Below are 23,870 nucleotides of genomic sequence, written 5' to 3'. Positions count from 1 at the left end.
CATAGATTCATTTAAGATCATCAAGTCCAAAAAGTTACTGTAATGTCTGAAAACCAGTATTTTCAGGCCATTACATGTTGGTGCTGCTAAGCTAAACATAAACACTTTGAAATCAAGTGATGCAGTAGGTTTAAAGATGACAAAATATTTCAGTCTTGAATTTGGCAGTCCAGATGGAGGAGTTCAGGAGTATAATGAGAATATTTTTAAGTTGTGTCTCAGCAGAAATAAAGTAAGGGCAGTGCAATCAGAATTTTATCTTGGTTTTTAACATGGACAGTAGTAGCAGTTTTGTTATCAGAACCACATGAAGTAAATGGGGTCATCTGCAGGAATGAAAAAGTCCAAAGTTTACAGGTCACTATGAACCTTTCTGACTTAAACATTAATAAAAGCATAAACTGGATTATTTCACAGGGCTCCATTCCATCATACTAGTGAGCTTTCATCATTGGTTTAATTTAGGCACCATTCTGAGATTTATAAATAAGATATTAAAGAAAAGGGCTGCTACAGAAATAAAGGACACTGAATTAGTTTAAAAGTAGAAACACATAGCCAAATATTGAGTCAAAGGTGCATCTTCAGAATATAAGCTGAGTTTGCCTTCTTTCTGTACTGAGCTTCTGACTTTAAGAGAAAAGAGAATAAAGGGCAGGTATTCAACTTTGAACTGCTTGTCAATTCAATGAAAGACATTACAAATGTCTGAAAAATTAAGAAGGAAAATTAGCTGTATAACATTTTTATTTTACTATATTGACATTTTATGCACAAATACTTTATCAGAGTAAAAATAGAAAATAATTTTTCATGTAAAATTACAAAAAAAAAAAAAAAGCAAACCACAAAAGAAATAGGTAATTATTAGCAGAGTATAAGTGTCTTTATTTAAAGAGTAAAAAGTATGCAAAACCCCTTCTGTTTTACAAAAATTGGGAATACTCTATGTTTTCCTTCTGGCAGCAACAGAAAATCCTTTGACAATATATTCTACATCTTTTGTTTTACTGAAGACATCAAGTTAGTCACAGATCTCTCCCTCAACTACAGAGAGTGTGATAGCAATTTCATACTGCTTGAAAGGTTCTTTCTTTACTAATCAGAACACGGTGGAAAAGCAGATGGAGCCAAAACAAAGAACCCCAAGGACCATTACTCCTACTGAAAGGCTGCAAAGCAACAACAGGATATAATCACAAAGGGTGGGAGCAGAAGTTTCCCCCATGGGACTTACCATGTAACAAGAAGAGGCAGGGGAATGAAGCATTGATACCACTTTTCAATTTTGCCCTGTGTTTACCCACAGTGCAGTTTAATTTAGCAAGCTGGCATTTTAAGCTTCTTTTTTTTTTTAACCTGTATTTTAACTAAAAAGGCCCCTCAAGAACTCTGCTAACTAGAACTAGTGACTTGTGCTGGACTTGTGTTTAGTCAGGAAATGTTGTTACACGCAGAGCTGCTGCCCTCAAATAGCAACTTCACATAATTCTTGGTAAGCAAACCTGCATCTCCTGAACAAGCCACCTCCAACACTTGTCAATCAGTGACATCAACTGTAACAGCAAGAAAAGGGGTGATGTTGACCTTTTGTGACAGATATATTTACATTTTTTGCTTAGGGCTTACAATTATTTTTAAAAGCAAAATTACATCAGCATGCTCAGCAGATGGAGGGCTGTAAGAACTCAAGGATGAAAGCAACAGTAAAAGTTACCAAAAAAATCCAGAAAAAAAACCCTTTGATTTTATAATCATGCCAATGATGAACAAACAAGTTAGAACTATATGCAAGACTTCTAGTCAAGCAAAAACTATCTGCAGATGAGCATCCACCTACAAAAAGCCTTGTCCTCAACACATCTTTAGGGTACACACAAGTCTTTGTATTCTCTGCCTTCTGCCTGCAAGTGTAACCACTCCTGCTCAGCTCAAGAGCAGCAGCCCAGTGCTCCCACTGCTCAGCACAAACACAATTTATGCTCTGAACTTCACTGTTCAAGGACTTTGCATTTAAGGTTTCAGAGTAGCTCAATCCCTAACAGAATTAAAGGTCTTCCCTTGTTAAGTGTTACCAGGGGGGTTTAATTTATGGAAAGCTGATGAGCATCAAAGGTGCCTCTGTTTATTAACACAAAGGCAAAAGCAACCCCCAAATCATACCGTTCTCAGACATCAAAAGGAGCCTAACAGGCACCAGCATGGAAACTCAAAACCTGAAGCCTACTTTTTACTGCATGTCTAAGTTTGTGAGAAGCACTGAGTAGCTCAGAATTCAGGATACATCCCAACTATTTCTGACTCATCATCCAGACTTCAAATTGCACCCAGCTCTGGAGCATGCATTTGGCTTAAGAAACCTCAAAAATATCACTTGAAGTTCAAAGAGAATTTAATTTTAAATAAAAGTACCTCTTTGTAGTTAATATATGTTAGACTGTACAATGATTGGGAAATTAAACTTGAGTTCTCTGTCAAACAATTTCCAATTTGCTTTCTCTTCCTAACCAGGGACTACTGTGATTAACTTAAGTCTTCGGGTACTAAGGTTGACTACCATGCAGGTATAAGCACCTTGCAGAACACAGCATTAATACTCCCCACCAAAACAATCTACTCTTTGGGTGAGGGCTGTTTTTTCAAGTTTTTTAATTACCTGATGGGGGATGGCAGTGGGGGAAGAAGTCCACCTTTGCTTTCTGGGAACTGGCTAACACCAAGTACGTATTTCAAAGCAGGTATTTGCCCTCGTTTATGTGTATTATATTACAATGAAATATTCATAATTGGCTTTTCACCTAAGCCATATCTAAACCTGGATCTCCTTCTTCAGCACTGATCTCCAGTTAAGTCTAGTTTTAAGTTTCCTTTGCTTTTAAACACAGAAACGACTTTAAGAACTTGATGCTTTGTAACATTTAGCATCTTTCAGCTCCACCTGATTAACAGAATAACGAATATATTGTAAACTTTGAAAGCATCAAATGCCATTTGGTAGTTCAGCAGAGAACAAGAGACTGGAAAAGGCTGCATTCACACAAATGATCAGCCTGGGGACTACAAGGACTTCATTTTTGTTAAAAGTGTTGCAGAAATTACTTTGCACAACCGTGGTCACAGTGCTGAGTGGCTCCACCTCTCACAAGCTGCAGAAGTTGGGGTGATCCCTTTACTTACATTAAAATACTTGCTGTTAAAAGATCCAAATTTATGCGAGTCTGAGTCCTTTATAGAAACTCACGCTCTACAATGTACGGTCAAGAAACGAAAGACGTTTCCAATTCTGATACAGGTAAGAGCACCAACTGCTCTGGATACAGAGGAAAGGCCTCAGGCTCCCACTTACAGGTCCCAGTGCTTAATTATCTTTCTCTGCTTGCAGGGATGCTGTAGCCAGTGCCACTGCTGTAACTGGCTGTGCAATGCCATGCAGCTGCATCTTGGCCAGTTTCTTCTGCTCGCACTCGGTGACCAAGCGGTTCAGCTCTGCTGCGCTGTACCCGATCAGAGTCTTCAAGTCACACACAAATTTGTACACAAACCTCTTGCCTTGCACCTTGCAGATCATGTCTCCATCATAGTAATACCTGCAAAACAGAAATCAGCAACAGAGAATTTTAGCATCTGTAATTTTCATTTGCATCCATTATGTGCTTAAGCCACCAGAGGCTAAAATATTCTTCTTTTTCTCATTGAGATTCTCATATTTTCATATATCAAGATATTGTTTAGGCATCTTCTTCTATGAGAAAAGGGAAATGTTGAAAATGGTCTCTGTACCTTGGTATATTAGGGAGAAACAAAATACAGTAATAATTTTACAGGCCACTGGAAGTATCAGTTCAGGAATAAGTCCTACAGCAGTTTAAAAACAGCTTGGCAGGGATGATGTCTTAAATACAGTGCTTTGCCTTGATAAGAAAATATTGTCTTTCCCCTTATTATTGTCCTTTGCTTTGCTTTTCTGAAGAAAAAAATTAATGCTGGAAACAGGCTGAAAATTACCAAGCAATTCTGTGATATGAAAATATCTATTTTCTCCATACTGCTTTCAAAGATGGAATTAAAACTATAAAGTTGGATTTTTGGGGTTTTGTCGATTTAGTTTTTTTGTTTTGGTTTGGTTTTTATGTTGTTCTTTTAGGGTTTTTTGTTATAATTCATATGATGCCAAAACTACATCTTTGTCTTTATTTACAACTAAAAGTGAGTTCTCTAACTCTAAATATCTTTTAGATTGTGTGACAAAATAATTATCAGATTGGGCATAAATACAGTGAGATAACAAGGTCTACATGAACCCTCCCACTCCAGAGACAGTTTAGGTCACACCAATAAAAAGAAATTAGAATTCTGTAGTTCTGTTGCTCTTCTTCTCACACTACAAGCTTCAATAGAATGTGCATCACATTTCTCATTAAGGAAACTTAAGTGACTGGAATGCAACTTGGATTTGATGAGCTTGACAAGCCTGTGAAAAATTTGGAAAATAATAAAAAAAAAACTCCACCAACACAACTCACACGATGTAATTTCCTCAAAAGCATCACTCAAATATAGAACAAATGAACACAGATTTCTTGACTGTCTAAAACTCAATCCTGTGACATGTTCATAAAGCAAATATGATTCTTGTTCACTAGCAAAATTAAGTCAATTAAAAGACAAACTTCTGACTCCCAGCTCCAGGGGAAAAGAGGTAAGTAACTAAGAATCCAAGCAAATTTTTCAGACATCTCAAGTTCTGGAAAAAAAAGCCTTTTAATTTCTTACTTTTGAGGGTCAGGACCTAAGCAGCAGGGCCAAAGAGAGATGAGAAACAGGCTGTGTAGAAAATAATGTTGATTTCTGAGATCATGCAAGAAGCCACAGAGGTCTGTCATGGAGTACAGGAAGTGTCAGAGTAGCTTATTATTGCTCTGGGGGTAAAGACAGTGTGGTTGGTTTGCTAAAGCTCTCATGAATTTATGACATACAATTATAGAAAAGCTTAATTAATCCTTCTTCTCACTCTACTCCTTGAAGTACCACCTGCCTCCCTCAACTCTTCTATTTCCTTCTGTGCAACTCTACACTTATTCTTGGCTGCTACTACAGCTTCCCAGCAATTCTCCATGCCAGCCCTATCCTCCAAAGCACCAGCTGAAGGAACTGTTGTGGAATGGTGTCCAGCACTTTCAGCCTCTAACCAAGGTTTAGTCACAGTGGGTTGAATGAACTCTGTAACCACAAGGGTGGGATGATAATTTATGTTCAACTTTGAAGCAGAGTCTTGTAGTACTGGGCAGAATTGGGGAAGGATGAGCAATAACCTGGTGTGTCCCCTCTGTGTGAAACAGTGTGTGGGAACACCAGGCAGACCCTTGTGTTGAATATAACAGGGTAGAGGACATAGAGAAACTCAGCTCTGCTCACTTGGGGCAATTTGAAGCACACACAGAAAAACAAAGTTTGTAATACGTAGCCATGGCATATGTCAAGTGGCAGTGCTCATCACTTACAGTGCTTATCACTATCCCATATAATCATTCCTGTCTCAAAAAAGCTACAGCGAAATGTTCTAAAAAATGGAATATACTTTGAATTATTTAGTCCACATTACTGATATGATCAGAAAGTAAAAGAACCACAAGAAACTAGCGCATATTTAGATGAAGACCCAAAACATCTAAGATTCCCACATCTCATGCTCAACTCAAGCACTCAAATTAAAATCAGCCAATGTGGCAAAAGGGTATTTTCAATATTATGTTGATTACATCTAATTACAGTATTTGCCTAAAATAAATAAAATTAAATACCCATGCAAGTTCTCAAACTTACCAGAATGTTACTAGACACACAGAAGAATACAGGAGATGAAATATTTTTCTTCAAGTCTCATCTCCCTATGGGATAACTAAACAGACCTGGATTTTTAGAACATTTACCAAGATATGTATAACAAAAAAGCTGCTCTTCCCTGTCTGCCCCTCTTTCTATATGCCTGCTTTTCCTACAGCTGGGCAGAAGAGGCAGAATATTTCTCAATAATACCAACATAATTTCCTGTATTAATCAATAATTGACACAGTGATTTCAACACATTAGTAAACAAAACACATAATCATTTATTTAACTTTAGCTTGGCAACAGTATTTATCACAGGAATAGCAAGAGGCATCAAATATCCCTTCAGACATTAAAGTGTTAGAAAACCTGTCAATATTGATGTAGCTGCCAAAAATGACACTACTCTGAGGAATGTGATTTCTGTAATTCTGAGAGTAAAATATAAATGCAAAACTTTTCATAGATTTATGCAAATTGGTGTTTAATATCACACTGATAAGAACATTATTCCAAAGTTCTTCAGCTGCCTTTGGTATCTTCTGTGGAGGTGCTGACGAAACCTGAAAACATCAGCATGGTTCACATAATTTTTATCTATCAGGTTTTCACATATGACTTTAGTACACAGACTCAGAAATACATAGGTTGGAAACATGGGAATGGTACTGGAACAATACAGGCTGGGGAAGAGCTGTAGGAAAGGTCCAGTTTTGGGCAGAAGATTTGACCAGAAAACTCCTGTAGCCTCTCCAACCCAACAGAGTTTGTGATTCCATGAAAAAATTAATATTCTAATGAATATATCAATAATGCAAGAACATATAAGACTAGACTAAAGATCCACCTAGAACAGGAATAGACTCCAACAGACTGAAACCTAACACTTAAGGAAAAGCATGAGAGTAAGCATCCAGCAATGTTCTTCCTTGCTTTTAGTGACCAGAGGCTCAGGAACTCTTAGAAGTTGCATCCTTTCAATACCTAATATCATTCTAAATTTTTTTTTCATTAAGTTTTTCACTTGTCTATCAAACACCTAAAATAATTCTGGTACCCACAATACTGTGCCTAAAGAAGTTCTAAGACCAACAAAAGGATGTAGTTTAGCTATGTATCTCATGCCTGTCAAATGCTAATTAAATCCTCCCTAAAAGGGTAAAGAAAGCCAGAATATGATACTTTACCATCATTTCTTACAGAGGTATTTTCAAATAGAAGTTGATATTTTTATACAATGCTAGAAGGGCTTACTTAAAAAAAAAAAACTACCAACCAAACTAACAAATTGTATCCAAAAATGAAAATGCTAGTAAGTAAAATGCAGACCTCAAGCCAAATGCAACTTCACTCATACAAAAAGAATTTCTGCTTGAATAATTTGCAGGATTAGGCAAAAAAACATCTTTCTTGAAAATAAATCAAGATAAATATATTTAATGATAACAGAATAAGAAATCAGAAGATCTCTCTCAACAATTTCAAAGAACATGGATGAATTTTCAAATTATTCCAGAGACTAAAATAATCAGGGAAAAGTAGTATAAAATTCAGGTACTTGCATTCTTCCCCCTCCTCAAGTACCTCAAAAACACAATTCCCTTTTATCAATGTTAAACTACAAAATCAAAATGAAATGAAGATATTGAAACACTTTCAATTCTTCAGATCACCATGCTGTTGGAATTGGGACTGTTGAAACATAGTTGTCAACCGTGTTTTTCACTTTAAGATCCACACAATAAGAACAATGAAAGGAAACAATGAATATTTGAAGTTAGAAAAGGTTCTTACATACAGAAAACCACTAACAATTACAGAGGAGTATCTGCTTTATTCCATAACAAGAACAAGAAAACACAGGCAGTAGAACATAAAAATAAGTTAATAATTCACATAATTCTGTATCTTTCACCAATAATCAACACTGTTTGGCATGCTACTAAAAGCATAGATGCTGAAGATAAACAAAAAAGGAGTGCATTTCTGGAAGTGAGCGACCCAAATTAAAGAAAATCTATTTTTAAAAAGTTATTCTACTGGCTTCTTTAAAAATGAAAAAAATAAACCAAAACCAAAACAAAGACAAAAAGCCCAGCAAAAACTTCTCCCCTAAAATTAGCAGGATCTCTCTGCAAGGACCAGCTTCATAGGATTTTTCAAAAAAGCTGCAAGTTTTGCATTATGTTAATTAAAACTGAGGTAGCCAAATGAAAACAAATCAAAGCCCTTGAGTTCTCAAGTTCCTTACCTCAGAGCCCGACTAAGCTTCTCATAGTTCATTGTGGGCTTGTTCTTGCGCTGTCCCCATTTCTGTGCAACCAGTTCAGGCTGATTCAATTTAAACTCTCCTTCATCACCAACCCAAGAAATACAGTCCCGAGCATCTTTGTCAGTGAGAAGTTCTAATAAAAACTGCCACAGCTGGATCTGGCCATTGTTCCCTGTTAAAGCAGGAATAACAAGTTTCACTTCAAATTGTCCTTTTTATGTTCCACTCATGGCTAAAAACATGCAACTAACATATTAAAACAGACCAGCAGACTATATGATGGAAGGAAAACTTCCATTTAATTAATCCCTCCTAATGATTCTTTTGCAAACATTTCCCTGCAAGGTCATCATTTTTATTTTTATTATAAAAGATGAATAGAAGAAAAAAAATTAATCAAGATTTCACATAAATCTTCCCCTAGAACTTAAAAAAACCTCAACCCCACAATATAATTAAGATGTATATCTATCTTTAAAAGAGAATAGATTGAGCAAGAGCTGCTTATTCCTCTTCACACACATATATATATGTGTAATAGAAGCTGTTTTTTAAAAAAAATTTGGTCTCAAATTTTCAACATGAAATACAAGAAACACAAAAGCTTCAGCTTACATCAATGTAGCATCTTTCACATCCAATCACTAAGATTTCTTTCTAACTCAAGAACCCACAGATAAATTCCTAAATTCTCAGTGAGACACAGAGAGCAGATCTGATGACTAAAGAGAGAAACAGAGTATTCCTCACTAAAGTCAGCCAATAAAACCTTGGCCTTAAAATTTTGAAGGACATCATTAGAGGCCTTTATAATGTCTCAAACAAACAAAAACTCAAGGAGGAAGAGAAGGAAGGATTTAACAGAAAAATTCACAATATTAAAGAGAAGCAGAACAAAAATGACAGCAAGAAAAAAATAAAGAAGTTAATAATCGAAGACTATGTACAAGTAACAGTAATTCCAAAATAAAACTGCAAATTTAGTGCAGTTTTCCAGACATGCATTCATTTAACTAAACAAGACATATGAAACTTCATCAATTTTGAAGTTACCAGATTGGGGAAAAACAGAGGGGCCAAACAGACAGTGCAAGTAGCAGCTAAGGCTACATTTTACAACATGGAGTTTATTTTCTTCCCTTTCTGCAACTAGAAGGAAGTTCAAAGCTTGAATAAATGCTGTGCGATGGTTTGAGAGGACAGACTGTTAAGTGATGGGGAAATTTATGCATTTTATTTACTGCAGGATGGAAAAATTGCAGCATCATGTTGACATGGTGCTTGTGTGAGCTGACCAACCTGCCAGGGCTGCCTGTGCTTACCACAGATTTTTGTATCCATTGCTCCCTTCACACCACACAGACTCCTGCAAACCTCACATTTGGAGCTACAAAGACACGTTTCACCAAACTGTAATTCAAATTACTGGCTCAGTGTTGAGTGCATCAGCATGTAAAAATAATGGTGGCAATACCTGTTCTGTTCCCAGGGGAGCTCCTATCCTCCCCAGAGATCCTTGGAGCTCTCTGTACTTTAGCTGCCTTTGCACTGCTGTTTATCACTTTGATGGTGGTTGGGGTAGCAGGCTGCACAGACGCTGGTATAATCTGCACAGCTGTAGAGCAGAGAATGTTGCAGAACATCAATTATAAATTGCTGGCACAGAAACAGGCATATTTTATTTATTACCTGTATTATCATAACATCTAGAAGCTAGTTTTTTTTCCTTTGCTACAAAGGCACACTGCATTAAATCACAATGCTAAATATAAAGACCTTTTTACCTCTTACATGAAAATTGTAGTTTTAGACTCAATGAAGAAGTGTCACATTACAGATAAAACACCAGCTTTAGTTTATTATCATGTGCATTACATGTTTCCACAAACAGATCCCAAAATCTCTCAAGCTCTTGTTTTCATTTTCATGCTGTTCCCACGTGATCTGCCCTAATGCCCTTTTCTCCACAGTCACTGCACAACCTCCATGCCTGATACTCAAACTGCAAACACCTTCTATTGCAATGCTGATGACCCACTCAAGCTGGCTTCAAAAAGACACTACCATAGGATGTAATAAACAGTCTGCCTATTTAACATACAAAATGCTTATAAGTCTTCTGAAAATGAATTCATTTAAATAATTGATGACACTGCTTAGCTGAAAGAATGAGCTTCAAGTGACTGGAAAGTTACTTTAATGCATTATTTCTAATATTGGTTTCTAAGCAAGTAATCTCTTCCACAGAACTTTTCAGTTTTTGGAAACACTTATTTATTTGAAATTAATATTTAAATAGATCCATTTATTAATGCAATATATAACCTAGAGCCCTGAAACAACTAAAATCCTCAAATACGTATCCTAGACAGCTTATTTCAAGAAAGTGGAAAATCTACCATCCAAAATGAAAGTTATAAATTTCCATAGCTCAGGTCAAACACTACTTTTCAGTCAGTAACAAAATATAGAGAAACTCTACATTATGTTTTGAAATTTAAACTATATCCTCCTCCCTTTCCCAAGGAAAAATACTCTCTCAAGTGATTTCCTAGATGTTGTACTATCATACTGGTGAACCACAGTACACTGCTAAAATTGCAAACTGTGAATTATGTGAATGAATGCTGACAGAAGTACTTACGCTGATCAATTGTAACAGTTGCTATTTCTCCAGAGTGTTCTTGGCTAGCCAACACATCTAGAAATTGGAAAAAAACCCAGCAGCTTTATATTTAATTCACAAATAATACATCACCTGAAGATCAAAAACTTTCCTATTTCATAGAGGAAAAGAAATAAAAATTTGGTATCAGTCTGCAAGAGACGTGTACAGTTCATGGTCTTACAAGTGGATAAATTTTAAAATCCGTTATTCAATTTTCATAAGGGTGTATATGGCAAATTCCACTACCTTATTATGCATTCTCCATCCCCCAAACCCTTCTGCAATATTATGTAAATGAAGACAGAAATAGTTATTAGTCTGTCAGGTTACATCCAAGCATGGTACATCCAAAATGCACACATATGTTACTGCATTATGCACATGCAGTGCATCACACAGCAGCTGTGTTGTGTACCATCTAGGATTTCAACTCCTGTGCTTAATAATCTGCACTTCAATATGACACAGAAATGTACAGTTAATAAACTCACAATCAATATTTCATTATAGAACTAACAAATTCAATAGATGCACAAACTATGAAGCTTTACTAAAAACAAAGGTGGAATAATCATTCACTACCTTCTACCAATTATGAGGTTTGATAAAAGACCCGCAGTGTTTAGCATGCAGACAACGTTTTATGGCAGCAGATACTGTAATATCTCCTCTTATCATGTACAGATATCCTCATTGTTACCCTCAACACTGAGTAAAGGAAAAATGACTGCTCATAACTGATTCCATAGTTCAAGAAACAAGTCTAAGACAAAACAACCAAACTGTCATACACTTTCGAAGCAGCTCCAGGTGGCTCCAGAGGATTTCTCCCCGTGGGACACGCTGGAAGAAATCTTCTTGGCTGAGGTTGCAGAGGTCCCGCCCAGGAATGCTGAGTGCATTAAGGTCAATGTCAGTCATGCTGAACTCCTTCATCACCCACACCACCCAGTGGAGAACCTGGTCTGTTGACCACTGAACTGGGTCTGGAAAAGATGGATCAAACTGCAAATCACCCCATCATACACTGCAAGGTTCCTCCTTGATCATTTAATAACTTCCATAAGAGTAAAAGCACAACATCAAGAAGCAGAGTTACTGAGACCAGATCTGCCTGGCAAGTTGGTGACTGAACTTAAAATGGTGATGGAATGGTGTGGGCTGGTGGGGTGATGGAAAGGGTGAAAGAATGATTTTCTTTAGAGAAAGTTTTCACATCAAAACTATGCCTGACATATTTCAAACACAAAAAAGGAATTTTCTTCTTCCACAGGTCTTTAGCTTCAAAAAAAAGAGTACTCTCTCTCACAGAAGGATACTCCTCTTCAAAAATGTTGATCAGTTTGTGATTATGACAAAATACTAAGCTAATTCAGATCATCTCAGTTTTTGGTGACACAAACCACCACTGGGTATGTCTGGGATGGATTAATATTCCTCCTAGAAGCCCCTACTATGTTATACTTTAGGATGGTGACCAAAATCACTGTTAATAACAGACTGAGATGTTTTGTCTACTCCTGAGCAGCACCTGCAGAGGCCATGAAGATGTGGTTCAGCCCAACATAGAGAACATAAAGGACAAAACTAGCAAGAGAATTTCCAAGAGAACAATGGGCTTGAGTTGGCTGCAACCCATGTTCTTCTTCCTGGCCATTAAGGACACCTAACCTTGTGATGGTGAGTATATTATAGACACCTGTACCAGGAATCCTGTTGGGATTGTGCAATGTTCTGCAATTGCTGTATTCATCTATCTCACCTTTGTGCTGGGTTCTAATGTACCTAATCTACTAAACCAGAAATCCCATGTAATATCAGTGATTTTCAAGTAAAGTTGATATTCAATATTAAAATATCCATACATGGAATATCTAAAAGAACCTGGTCAGATTACTGGACTGCAATGCAAGGAGTGCCCTGTTTCACATTCAGGCATCCCAGTGAGCAGGCAGGGGGTACAAACTGAGGAGGGACAACTGACCCCAACTGACCAAAGGGACATTCCACACTACAGGGAATACTGAGCAATAAAACTGAGGACCAGCTTATACTGAAGTGTCCCTTGCATAGAGCCTAGCTGAGCATTGGCCTGCTGGAGGCAAGTGATTGCTTCTGCATGACTTTTTCAGCCAGAACATCAAGTTTTGGGATGCTAATGTTGTACACAATATATTAAAATATGTCAACAGGTAAGAACTACAAACTAGAGGCATCTACTTTTCACTGGAGCAGAGCGATTATTTTTAAATTCTGAGATGCCAAGCAGATGCCACCTTGGCAATTTTTTTTATTTTAAGATTTAAAATAAGTAAGAATTAAGAAAAAATAATAAAATTAAGAATTAGAGAAAGCAAAGTATCCTAATTCTATAAGCATTTATCTAGGAGCTACAAATTTAATTCTGGTTAACAAAGGACAGCTACATGGTATCATCTTGCTCTAATGCTACCTAAATCAATGCAATGCAACCTGTGGCAAAAGACACAGCACAAGAGGGATGATCTACCAAACATCAACAGCAGTGAACTTTCATCAAAAAGCTGCTAATTTGTTCTCATTGACAGAACACAATCTATAGGGAACGAAAAATCATTACTTTCTCTAACCACTTCTGTGGTTTCCAAGCTTTCTGCTGTTCTGTTTTCTGTATTTATTTCTCATAACAATTAATATTTTCCTTCCTTCTAGGTACCAAATATTTGGATTCCAATAGCAGAAATACTTTTAACGGAAAAACATTTATCATCTCTAATAAAACCCACCCAAAACATAACAAAGAGAAAGCCACAACATTTTAAAGACCTACTAAAAACTAGTTTTCCATTTGCAGTGAAGAGAGAAACCTGTAAGGATGAAGACAATGCACACTACTTTCCTGGATGATTATTTATTGACTTGCCTTGGCTCTTAACATCAACACATCCTGTCCTCTTAAAAGATTCAAAAAATAATTTAGGATTATAATGTTGAACCTATTGTTGAGCTGTTACCTCAGCTCAAGTCCCTGTAATGTCCTATGCCCCCAAAAATCATTAAACTTTTAAAGCCACAGTTGTGGGTTATAGGGTTTTCTTAAAGAATCAACATTACTAAAGTTTAGTAAAAATATTACTCAACATAACAACATTGGTTTAAATCATTTTTTTCTAATACTAACGTGAGAGCATGATGAAAAGTATTAGTCTGCTTCTGATAATCCCTCCTTTTTTTTCCAAACATTCCACATCAAATCCCTGATTAACAACAGACATAACATGAAGAAACTATTTTTGAAGTGCTTACCAATAAGAAAATTAAAAAAATCATGAAAAAGCCTTTGCTTTAGTTATCAAAAATAGGATCAAAATATTGGAGAGCTACATATCTGCAAAGACATCCTTCCAAACATCCCCCTTGTCAAATATATTCCAGTTTTACAGGTCTGCTCATATAGAACAGCTTTCTGAATATGCCTTGACAGCACTTTTCTGCCAGTCATAAGAAACAATTCAGCTGGGTAATCTCCCAAACATGATATAGGTCTACATCCCACAGTTCCAGTTCAATCTTAAACAGACATTTAGAGATATTTTTTTAAACTAACATTGAAAGAGCAACCTGCAAAGTAACAATACTATCTCAAAAAAAGATTATCATCTAGAAGAATATTTATTTTTAGTTCTGAATAATTTTCCTTCAGTAGGATGAAGTCCTGTACAGCTTCTCATACAAAATCTGATTTAGCAGAATATTCAGCATCCTCCAGTTCATGAACAATTTGTTTCAGCAACTTTACAGGCCAATTCTGAGTCTGTTCAATTCCACACACACCTGAAGAGCTTTATCACTAACATACACATTTTTAAAGAGGGCAGGAAGAAAAGTGCATTCTAAAAACTGCACTGACAGAGTAGATATGGCATGAAAGCACCCATTTAATGAAACTATTACGAGCATTCTTTTTACTTCTCCTTGGTTTTTAGATCAGGTACTAGGAAAAAAAATTCTTCCCTGTGCAGGTGGGAAGGTCCTGGCACAGTGCCCAGAGAAGCTGGCACATCCCTGGATGTGTTTGAGGCCAAGCAAGATGGTGCTTGGAGCAACCTGGCCTAGTGGAAGCTGACCCTGCCAATGGCAGGGGATTGGAACCAGATGGTCTTTAAGGCCCCTTTCAACCCAAGCCATTCCATGATTCTACAATTCCCCTATGCACAGTACTAACCCACAGCACAGGTTTGCTTCTCAGAGGTCCCCCCCAGCAGCCAGGAGCCCAGCCCAGCTGGAGCCAGCCCAGCAGTGCACCCTCACCGTACGGTATGCCAAGGCGCTCCTGCTCCTTGCGGTAGCCCTCCAGCGCCGCAGCCCAGCGCGTCACCTGCTCAGACGTTTCATCTGAAATTGTCGCAATGTGTTTTGTTCCATCCAAGGTTATCACTTGAGCTTCCTCAACAAGGTGAGCTTCAGCCTCTGCATGGTGAGCATCTGGATCGATCACAACCTCTACGGTCTCCACAGGCTTCACGATTTCCAGGATGTTCAACTTGGGCTCTATCCCTAAGCATGGAAACAACATTAAAGACAGCAATGCAAATATGACAAAAACATTGTTTTAAAGCTTTCTGATTAGCAGGGTTAGCAAACACAGGAAAGAAGCAGGACACAAAAGTGTCATTAAATTTCTGCAAGTGTCCTAAATTAGAATGACATGCTCTATCATAGAGCATATACTTTAGTAAGGTGAGTAACAAAGCTGTCCCTACTTCTTCCCCCAGTATTACAGCTTCCTGTTCTATTTAAGTGAACTATTTCACAGAACTTGAACAGAATGTTCAGCATGTGAGCATAAAGTACAAGTATTTTGGTCTGTAAGAAATATACCAAATAGAAAACCCCAAAGCAAATAGAAAAAGCAACTTCCAAAAGGATCCAGAACAAGTATCCAGCTTTACTCCAACCATAAGACACTACTCCCAGCCTTTACAATATTTCCCTGATATCTCTGGGGTCTACACAAAGCAGTTAACATTTTCTTCCATTACTCTGCAGTAGGCAGTGTGTTAAACAGCAAATTAAAAAGAAACCTAGAAAATTCTACACATTTTAGGCTTCATCAGCTATTCATGTTTTGGCTTGATGTCTTTCATTTCAGATATTAGATCAAGAGCTAACAGGATATCTCTGTATCTATCCTGTAGCAAGAAAGAACACATTCACTAATGCTTTGTATCACCACATTCTCTGTTGTCCTCCAAGGTGTTTTGCCTCACCCATTCTCTGACATTCCACACAAGATTTTTCACAATTATTTCTATTTTTGTGACACACAATTTTCATTATAGTGCCAACAACCACACTTATTTTAAGAGATTTTTATCGAACATATTTTCACATTAAAAAAGAATATTTGCAATTCTGTTTTATCGTGACTTGGAAAGCCTTGACCATGGCTTGGCTGATGAAAGTAGGATTCACAGAACATCATATGGCCAGAGTAACTTCAGTATCTTGTACTGCAAAGATATTACTTTGCATCCTTTCTGTCTAATCTATATTAAAGCACAGTATGAGATGGTTCTGCAGGTAACAGTCTTAAACACTAAATCCATAATCCAGTCATAGTCTGTAAGGGAAAAAAGATGGAGTATGTACCTGTTTTACAAGTAGGAAAAAACAAGTCTTTTTCAGACAAGTATTCCTCTAGATTGTAAAAGGCATTCAGCTTGAAAAAAGTATTAGGAAGAGAAGAAACATTACAAAGACCCTAGAGTTCAAAACTCAGCAATGTGAAATCAAGGACGTGAAAAAAGATGTTGACAACCAGCAAGTGGTAGATTAGATGAAAAAGCAAACATGAAGAAAAAGGTAACAAATACCTTACTTAGGAGAGTGTTTTATCTAGGCCATGAAAAATTAACATGCACAACACAAGCTTCTTTCAAAATCATACAAGAATGGGTAAGGGAAGCCACCAAGGGTTAAGATTCTATTTTTGATCTTCAAAAAAGAAAGTAAAGAAAAAACTTCTAGAGAGGTACAGTTCATTATGTCTCAAAAAATAATTCACTGAGTATCATAAAACTACATGTCAAAAGAACTTAAGTGCTTTATCCACAATACAAACATGGAGATCAAAGCAATAAGTCTCTGTAGAGGAAACACCTTGTAAGCAAAAATGTGAATTAACAGTCTGCCATCTAACTTACAGAAATGTGGGAAATGGATTTGTAGAGAGATTTTAGGGTATGACAGAAGGCTTACACAGTATGCAAGTATGTACACATTTCCAATAGCATTAATCCATGACATTTATTTCATTTTTACTCCGTAAAACCACAGTACACAATGAAAAAGACATTCTGAAGCTCTGAAGCTCTGTGACCACTCACTGACCATTCCTAGTTTTACAACTAGGAATAGGAGATTAGGTTTGCTCACAAGTATTACTGCAATATTAGTTTGTCTGTACAAATGTAACTGCTTACCTTGCCTAGATATTACTTGCACACTGAGTTGCACTGTTCCATCTGTTTTTACTCCCTGATCAAAAAGGCTTCGATCTGGGTCCAGCTTGATAAAAGCATTGAAAATTAAAAAAAAAAAAAAATTAAAAATGTGTATTAATCTCATAGTTAAAATAAACTTTTTCTCCTTTAAAGTTTATAAACATTTGGTGTCTACGGCACATTTTCTGAAGAAGTGTGCAAATATTTTTAGTACTATGTAGACATAGTACATGACAGAAAAAATGTTACTGTATTTGAAACTTGCCACTCTGTTCTGTTTAAGATATTTTTGCCTATAGGAACATTTTTTGGCCTAAAAGAAGCAATGCACTATGGGGAGGTACCTTCACTACCTGAAAACTACCTACAGTTCCTTCTCTGAATTTTTAACACCTTCACAAAAATTCTTATCTTTATAACAATATCCTCCCGTTGTTTCTGGAAAAGCCACAGATGTCTGATTGTAACTTCAAATAGAACATGTAGCTAAATGAAATGCAAAACTTATGCTGTATGAAGTGGCAATGCCTGTAAAACCAGGGGGGATTTCTTGAGTAATGCTTTGCTACCTCTATATCTCAATAACAAAGAAACCTTCTCATTTCAAAACAAGGTTAGACTTATGGAAGTTCCAGAAGCAAACAAATGATGAGGGCTACCTCAAGACAAAGTAGTATGGTCATTACCCTCATTCTTTTTTCACTTTCAAGGTGGTTTCTTAACCTCACATCAGGAACTCCAAGAATATTTTGATTGTATTCACATTAAACTAGTGTGTATACATTAAGTGGTTTGATGATAATGAACCTGACATGAAATTAAACTCTTAATTGCAGTTAATATTTCACATGAAGCATGAATTCCACAGACAGCGGAAAAAAGTATGTAAAACATTTCTCCAATACAAAGTTAAATCTTTCAGAACCTTTCCATTTACCTGGATATCTTGCAGGCAAATTTCATGTGCATCCAAGGAACACTGCAGTCTGGGTTCCAGCAACTTCTTAAGATTTCCAATGGGCTCACTGATGTCAATAGCCTGACTCACAAATTCTGCGGTGGTGTAGGTTTGCTCGACAATGCTTAAATAGCAAATTAATATAATAAATCACTACCTACATTTTAATAGAGTAGGTATAGGAAAGCTTAAGAAAAGGTAGAAGTAAACTAGATAAAAAGTAATGCTGACTCTGAAATCTTAATATCATGCAGTATTAGTTTGAGTAGAGAGCCAATTACTAAATTTGGTTCTCATTAATTTTACAGTTGTGGAACTCTTCTTTCACCCTGTCACCACTAAAGAGCTCAGGTAAATTCCAAGATTCAGATCACCTTTTTCAAGAGAGTTACCCATGGTTAGCATATATTGTTAACTTGCATGTACACTCACTTCATTTGCTTTGCCTGGGCTGTTTTTAAAAGATATTCAAGTTAAAAGCAAACATAGAAACTTAACAGACAGGAAAAACAGAAGGAAAAAAATGCTCACACTCATACACAGCAACTTTCCGTGTCTTTTCAGCAGTCATCACAAGAACAACAAGCTTAACACATAAAAGGGACAACCAGAAGGAAGTACAGCAACATGGAGCCTTGAAGGAACTATGAGTCACATGACATGGTTGTCCTGCACTACAACAACAATATTGGCACAGGCATTAGGAAATGTCATTGTTATGGGACTCATGCTGCAACAATGACCTTACACAGCTGGGCTCTCTTCATTTAGACAGAAGGAAACCAGAATGTACACAGATTTAGTCTGTAAGTGGTAAAAATACACCAGGAACTTAGAAACCAGTAAGTGGTTTTGAATCAGTTCTCCAGAATAGGTTCTTAAAGAGGGGTTAACTTAACCAGCCTCAGTTCTTTCTACCTGTCAAGAGACTGAAATGCTATGGTTTATGGCTTAAACATCTTTATGAAGGACTTTTGCCTATTATAGCAAAAGGGGGAAACAAGAGCTGCATGCAAGACCACCACACCCTGAATGGGCCTCCTGACTGAGCCCTCGACTGCAAACTAACAGAGATAAGATAAAGTGACCCAAGTCTGTGCTGGGGGAAAAGAATACATTCACAAGAGGATTAAGCCCAGCACCTTCAGGGGTGGAGGCCACAGCCCCAGGTGTTTCTGCTGCCAGGCTGGCACAGATCCCTGCACCAAACAGGGGAAGGAGGAGAGGTTTTGGGTGTGTGGCACAGCCTCTGGCGACATGCAGTGAACACCCATCCTCCACTGGGCAGACTCCCATCCCTGCAAGGCCACATCTGTGTGAGGGACAACAGGGGGGATGTTATGGTCCACCAAAGACCCCCCAAAGGGGACCTCAGACCCTGCACCAGAGCACTGCAGTGACACTACATGATGTAGCAGATCCACAGTCTTGAAAGGGACAGTGCCAAAACTGTCCCCCCCAGGGAGGTACCTGTGTGTTCCCACCTGTCAAATACATATTAATCCATGGGATTCTGTACTTTTCAGCAGGGAACCTCACCACCAAGAAGACCAGATGGAGTGAACTAACAAGATGCCATTGAGACCTTTGGAAGAGTGATATGGCTCTACTCAATATTGGTCACTCTCCCTGACCCCCTACCTCTTTTTCTATTTCTTTGTTTTCTTTCTCTCTCTTTACTCTTCTAATATTAAATAAATTTTTTTTTTTTTTTGGTATCAACATCCAACCTCACTTGGTTTTAATCAAGTTTTGGGGTTCGATCTGTTCTATACACAGATAATTAATTTTCTTTGCTCTTCTGTGCTTAGACCAGATTACAGCACTATCCTACACATTAACTGATGCTCTGAGCTTCCAAACACTGTAGTGAAAATAAGAAACTAAAAATCCAGGTTGAGGTAATTAAATCAGAGGGTATCCTACCCCAGTATGTATGGTTTCAATGGCCTTAACAACAGTATAGTCGATACTGAGCATCATCTCTGCTCTGTTAGAAACAAATCATCCTGTATAAATCCTGTAGAACAGTAAAGCAAAGGACTGGAGATATAGAAAGAATTACAGAAGGATCCACTGAAGCTGAAAGGTTTGCAGCACACACACAGACATACTACTACAGACATGAAAATAGGAAAAGTAAAGTACTAATAATGTAGCAGTTTGGGATTTAGGTGACTAAGGTTGAGGAACATAACAGCACTATACTGATTTTCTATAGTGGCTACATTTTAACTTCTGGAAAACTGCCATTTAATTAGATAAGGAACAGGAAAGCTAATTTGCTAATTAATTGCTGCCTAAGGATCCCAAAAAGCAAAGACAGTACATACCTTTCTTCAGTGCATTCCTGTTTCTCGGTTCCATCAATTTCAATTTCTATCAGCTCCTCTGCCTCTCTCTTAGTCATGGCTGCAATGTCTTAAGAACAGAGCTATGAAGAGAAAAGAATTTTTTCTGTAAGTCACAGACCAACAAGACTAGACAATGTTTTATGTCCTATCACACATTTTTTTTAATCAAACACCAGAATAGGCTTTTAAAGCCAAGAATTAATCTAAAAAATAAATCCAAAAGCTAATACAGATTTCACAAAATATATTACCATTCTTGTCCTCAAACAAATGTTCTAGAAGCAAACATGGGACTATTGATACATTTGCACCCAAAGCCTTATTCTCTGGGAAGCACCCAAATTTATGGACTTTTTTGTTGTTGTTGTTGCTATAGGCCACCTACAGCAAAGCACATCTGAAAATTCAAACTACCTTCCTAGCACGGCTGAAAGAGGCTTATAAATTTAATCAGTATTTTACATGAAATGCTGCAAGAGGCAATTAGGGAAAGATCCATTATTTCTTCATAGGTAAATAAAGTCAACAACAAAGTGTTTGTTGACTACCCCATTTTTCCACCCATGCCTCCTACAGGTGAACAGTGGATGACATGAGCATAATAAATCTATCTTGTGAAGTCCCAAACTAAAGCAGGATGTTAGTAATGAGAGGAAAAGCTATTCTGCCATGGCATTCTCACTAACACTGCAGATTTTCATGCTCTGTAGAACACTGTTGGGAACATAAGTAGGAAATACAGAATTACAGTATTTGGTCTGTAAAGACATTGTTTGTCTGGTATTACTGTTTTTCAATAACCACCACATATACCATATATAAAATGCATATGTTAAAAACCAGGCCCAATGACATTAACAGTTTACAATAAATAACATCATGAACTCACAGTAAAAGAAGCAGGAAGTAGAAGTATAGAGGGAAAAAAAAAAACACACTGGAGAAAAAGCAAAAAATGAGTACTATTTAAATATCCAAAACAGAAGAGGTCACCAAGATTTCCATTCTGGAATCATCTCATCCTTTCCCAGGTACTACTTTATCCCAAATCCAACTGTTAGTTTGAGTATCTACTGAAGACAACATAATAAGTATAGTATTAATCTTTATAATTTCTCAGAAGTAATAGGAACCAACTATGTTTTATAGCTGCTGCATAAACTGTCTCAGGCTCTGCTATATTTTTGGATTTCAGAAGGGGCAGGAAAGAGGAACCCAGGCACAAAGAGCAGGTGCACAAAGAGGAAGAAAGATGGTTCTGCTGAGCACAGACACAAAGAAGGGAGATGGGTATAAAGAATAACAACATAATGTAAACACATAAACTCATTAGAGGCCTAAAGGGGAAAATTATTCAGTCTGCCCTACACTAGCATAAAGAGACTTCTTATGATATAAATATCTCACATGAAGTGTGGCAGTTTGTTCCTACAGGATGATGCAGTTTGAAAATGAACATAGTTCATGGGACTGAGCTGCCTGACTCTTCCCTGAAGGCTACTGAGAGACAAGAAGGCTCAAAGAGGCTGGCTTGCCTGGAGGGCTCATGTGGCAGGAGCACTGCAACTGCAGCATTTGTTCAAAGGAGCATAAAAACTCCGGTTGATTCCTGGAAGGTTCAGCCTGCTGATTTCTGCTTGTTTCTACTTTTTCCTACAACAAGCTCTAAGACTTACCTGTTAGCCAAGAAGAAATCTGACCTCCACCAACATACAAGAAGGCACCTGTCAACAGAGCCTTTTTCCCTTGTGTGACAGCCCAGTGCTACTCCAGTATCTTTTACAGTAAGGACAGTAGTCCCTTTGTTGTGTTTAAAACCTGTCTTTTCCCTAGAACACAAGGATTAAGCAATGACTGAGCCCATTGTGCCCAAATGGGCACAAATTCTCTGAGCAGAATTATGTTTGCTATCCCACCAGGTAATTGTGAAATGAGGTCCAGTTCTGTAGCTCATACACATAATCAGCTGATACTGGAGCCATCCGTGCCCCAGAAAAGCTCTGGTGTGTGCAGCACATGGCTCCTATCCATCCATATTACCCAAATTATAAATGCCAACACAAAGCAGATAACAAAGCAGATAGCCTGTCCTTTACAGATCAGCTTTTACAACTCATGAGTCAGTTCAGTTTTATGATGGAGATAGTGGAGAACTAGCAGGGTGCGGGAAAATCACACCAGATTTGATGTGATTATCTTCCCAATTAACAGCTTGATGTGAGAAAATAACGTGAAACTGGGGGCAGCATGTACCTGGCCAAGCACTAGGAAGCAAACTATGCAAGATCATGGGATCAATGAGGCTGGAAAAGACATTCGAGATCCTCATGAATGAACACCATTTCAATTAGATCACGGCACTAAGAGCCAGATCCAGTCTCTCTTTTAACATCTCCAGCGACGGTGACAACACCACCCCCCTGGGCTGCCTGTTCCAGTGTCCAATCACCCTTTCAGGGAAGAAATTCCTCCTAGCGTCCAACCTAAAGCTCCTCTGGCACAGCTTTAGAGTCTTATCACTGGTTTGTGGAGGAGCAGAGCCCGATCCCCACCTCCTGCAATTCCCTGTCTGGAATTGCAAAGAGAGCAAGGGTCTCCTCGTCCCCGGGATGATCCCCCCGCTCCTCCTCATCGCTGTGCTCCAGCCCCTTCCCCTTCCCGCTGCCTTGCTCTCGACTCGCTCCGTGTCCGTCTCGGAAAGGGGGCCCAGAACTGCACGCATCACGCGAGGGGCTCTCGGCACTGCAGGGGGAGAGCCATGAGACGCCACATCCCGCCGCGCTTTCACACAAAAATGGGGTTTAAGTTTCCCCACGCCGGGGAGGCCTCGGGAGCCCCGCGGCGGGAGCACTGGATCCCTGCTCCCGCCGGTTCCCCGCCACCTTCCCGTGGGCCCCGCTTCCCGCGGCGCCTCCGCGTCGTTGTTTGAACCCGAAACGGAAATAGGACCGCGGAGCCGCCGGGGGAGAAACGGAAACAAAACACGGGCCGGGCCGCGCTCACCCGCCGCCGCTGTCCGTCCGTCAGTCCGTCCGTCCGCCCGCCGCACCGGCACGTCCCGCCGTCCGTCCGCGCCCGGGAGGTGCCCGGCTGCGGGCCCCGACCGGCTCCGGGAGCGGGACCGGGAGCGGGACCGGGAGCGGGCTGCGCCAGGCTCGGGGCGGCGCGCAGGCCCAGCGCGGGGAAAGCGCGCGACACCGCCGCGCCCCCGCACGAACTACGGCTCCCGGCGGCCCCCGCGCGGGAACTACGGCTCCCGGCGGCCCCCGCGGCCCCGGAAGGCCTTGAGGCGCTTCCCGTCGCT

At 38.7% G+C, this 23,870-nt stretch overlaps 2 protein-coding genes across 4 annotated transcripts in view; one reads left to right on the top strand and one right to left on the bottom strand.

The window, feature by feature from the left end:
• Nucleotides 1-23,870, top strand: part of ATP5PF (ATP synthase peripheral stalk subunit F6) — a 282,601-nt gene that overhangs the window by 255,425 nt on the left and 3,306 nt on the right. The window lies entirely within an intron of this gene.
• GABPA (GA binding protein transcription factor subunit alpha) lies at nucleotides 732-23,698 on the bottom strand. Of its 2 annotated transcripts, none has more exons than XM_079299282.1 (10): nucleotides 23,570-23,698; nucleotides 20,546-20,646; nucleotides 18,192-18,336; nucleotides 17,234-17,318; nucleotides 15,060-15,305; nucleotides 11,561-11,755; nucleotides 10,746-10,802; nucleotides 9,576-9,716; nucleotides 8,081-8,273; nucleotides 732-3,587 (listed from the first exon to the last, which is right to left on the bottom strand). In XM_079299282.1, the coding sequence occupies exons 2-10, from the start codon at nucleotides 20,620-20,622 to the stop codon at nucleotides 3,359-3,361; spliced, it is 1,368 nt and encodes a 455-aa protein (XP_079155408.1). In that variant the 5' UTR covers nucleotides 20,623-20,646; nucleotides 23,570-23,698; the 3' UTR covers nucleotides 732-3,358. The 2 variants fall into 2 exon arrangements, with proteins under 2 accessions (XP_079155408.1, XP_079155409.1); XM_079299283.1 differs by lacking the exon at nucleotides 23,570-23,698 and adding an exon at nucleotides 23,119-23,138.

This window comes from Erithacus rubecula (assembly GCF_903797595.1).
Source record: "Erithacus rubecula genome assembly, chromosome: 1".
NCBI classification, from domain to species: domain Eukaryota; kingdom Metazoa; phylum Chordata; class Aves; order Passeriformes; family Muscicapidae; genus Erithacus; species Erithacus rubecula.
The sequence above is the reverse complement of the archived record's forward strand: the minus strand, read 5'-3'. Positions and strand labels throughout refer to the sequence as shown.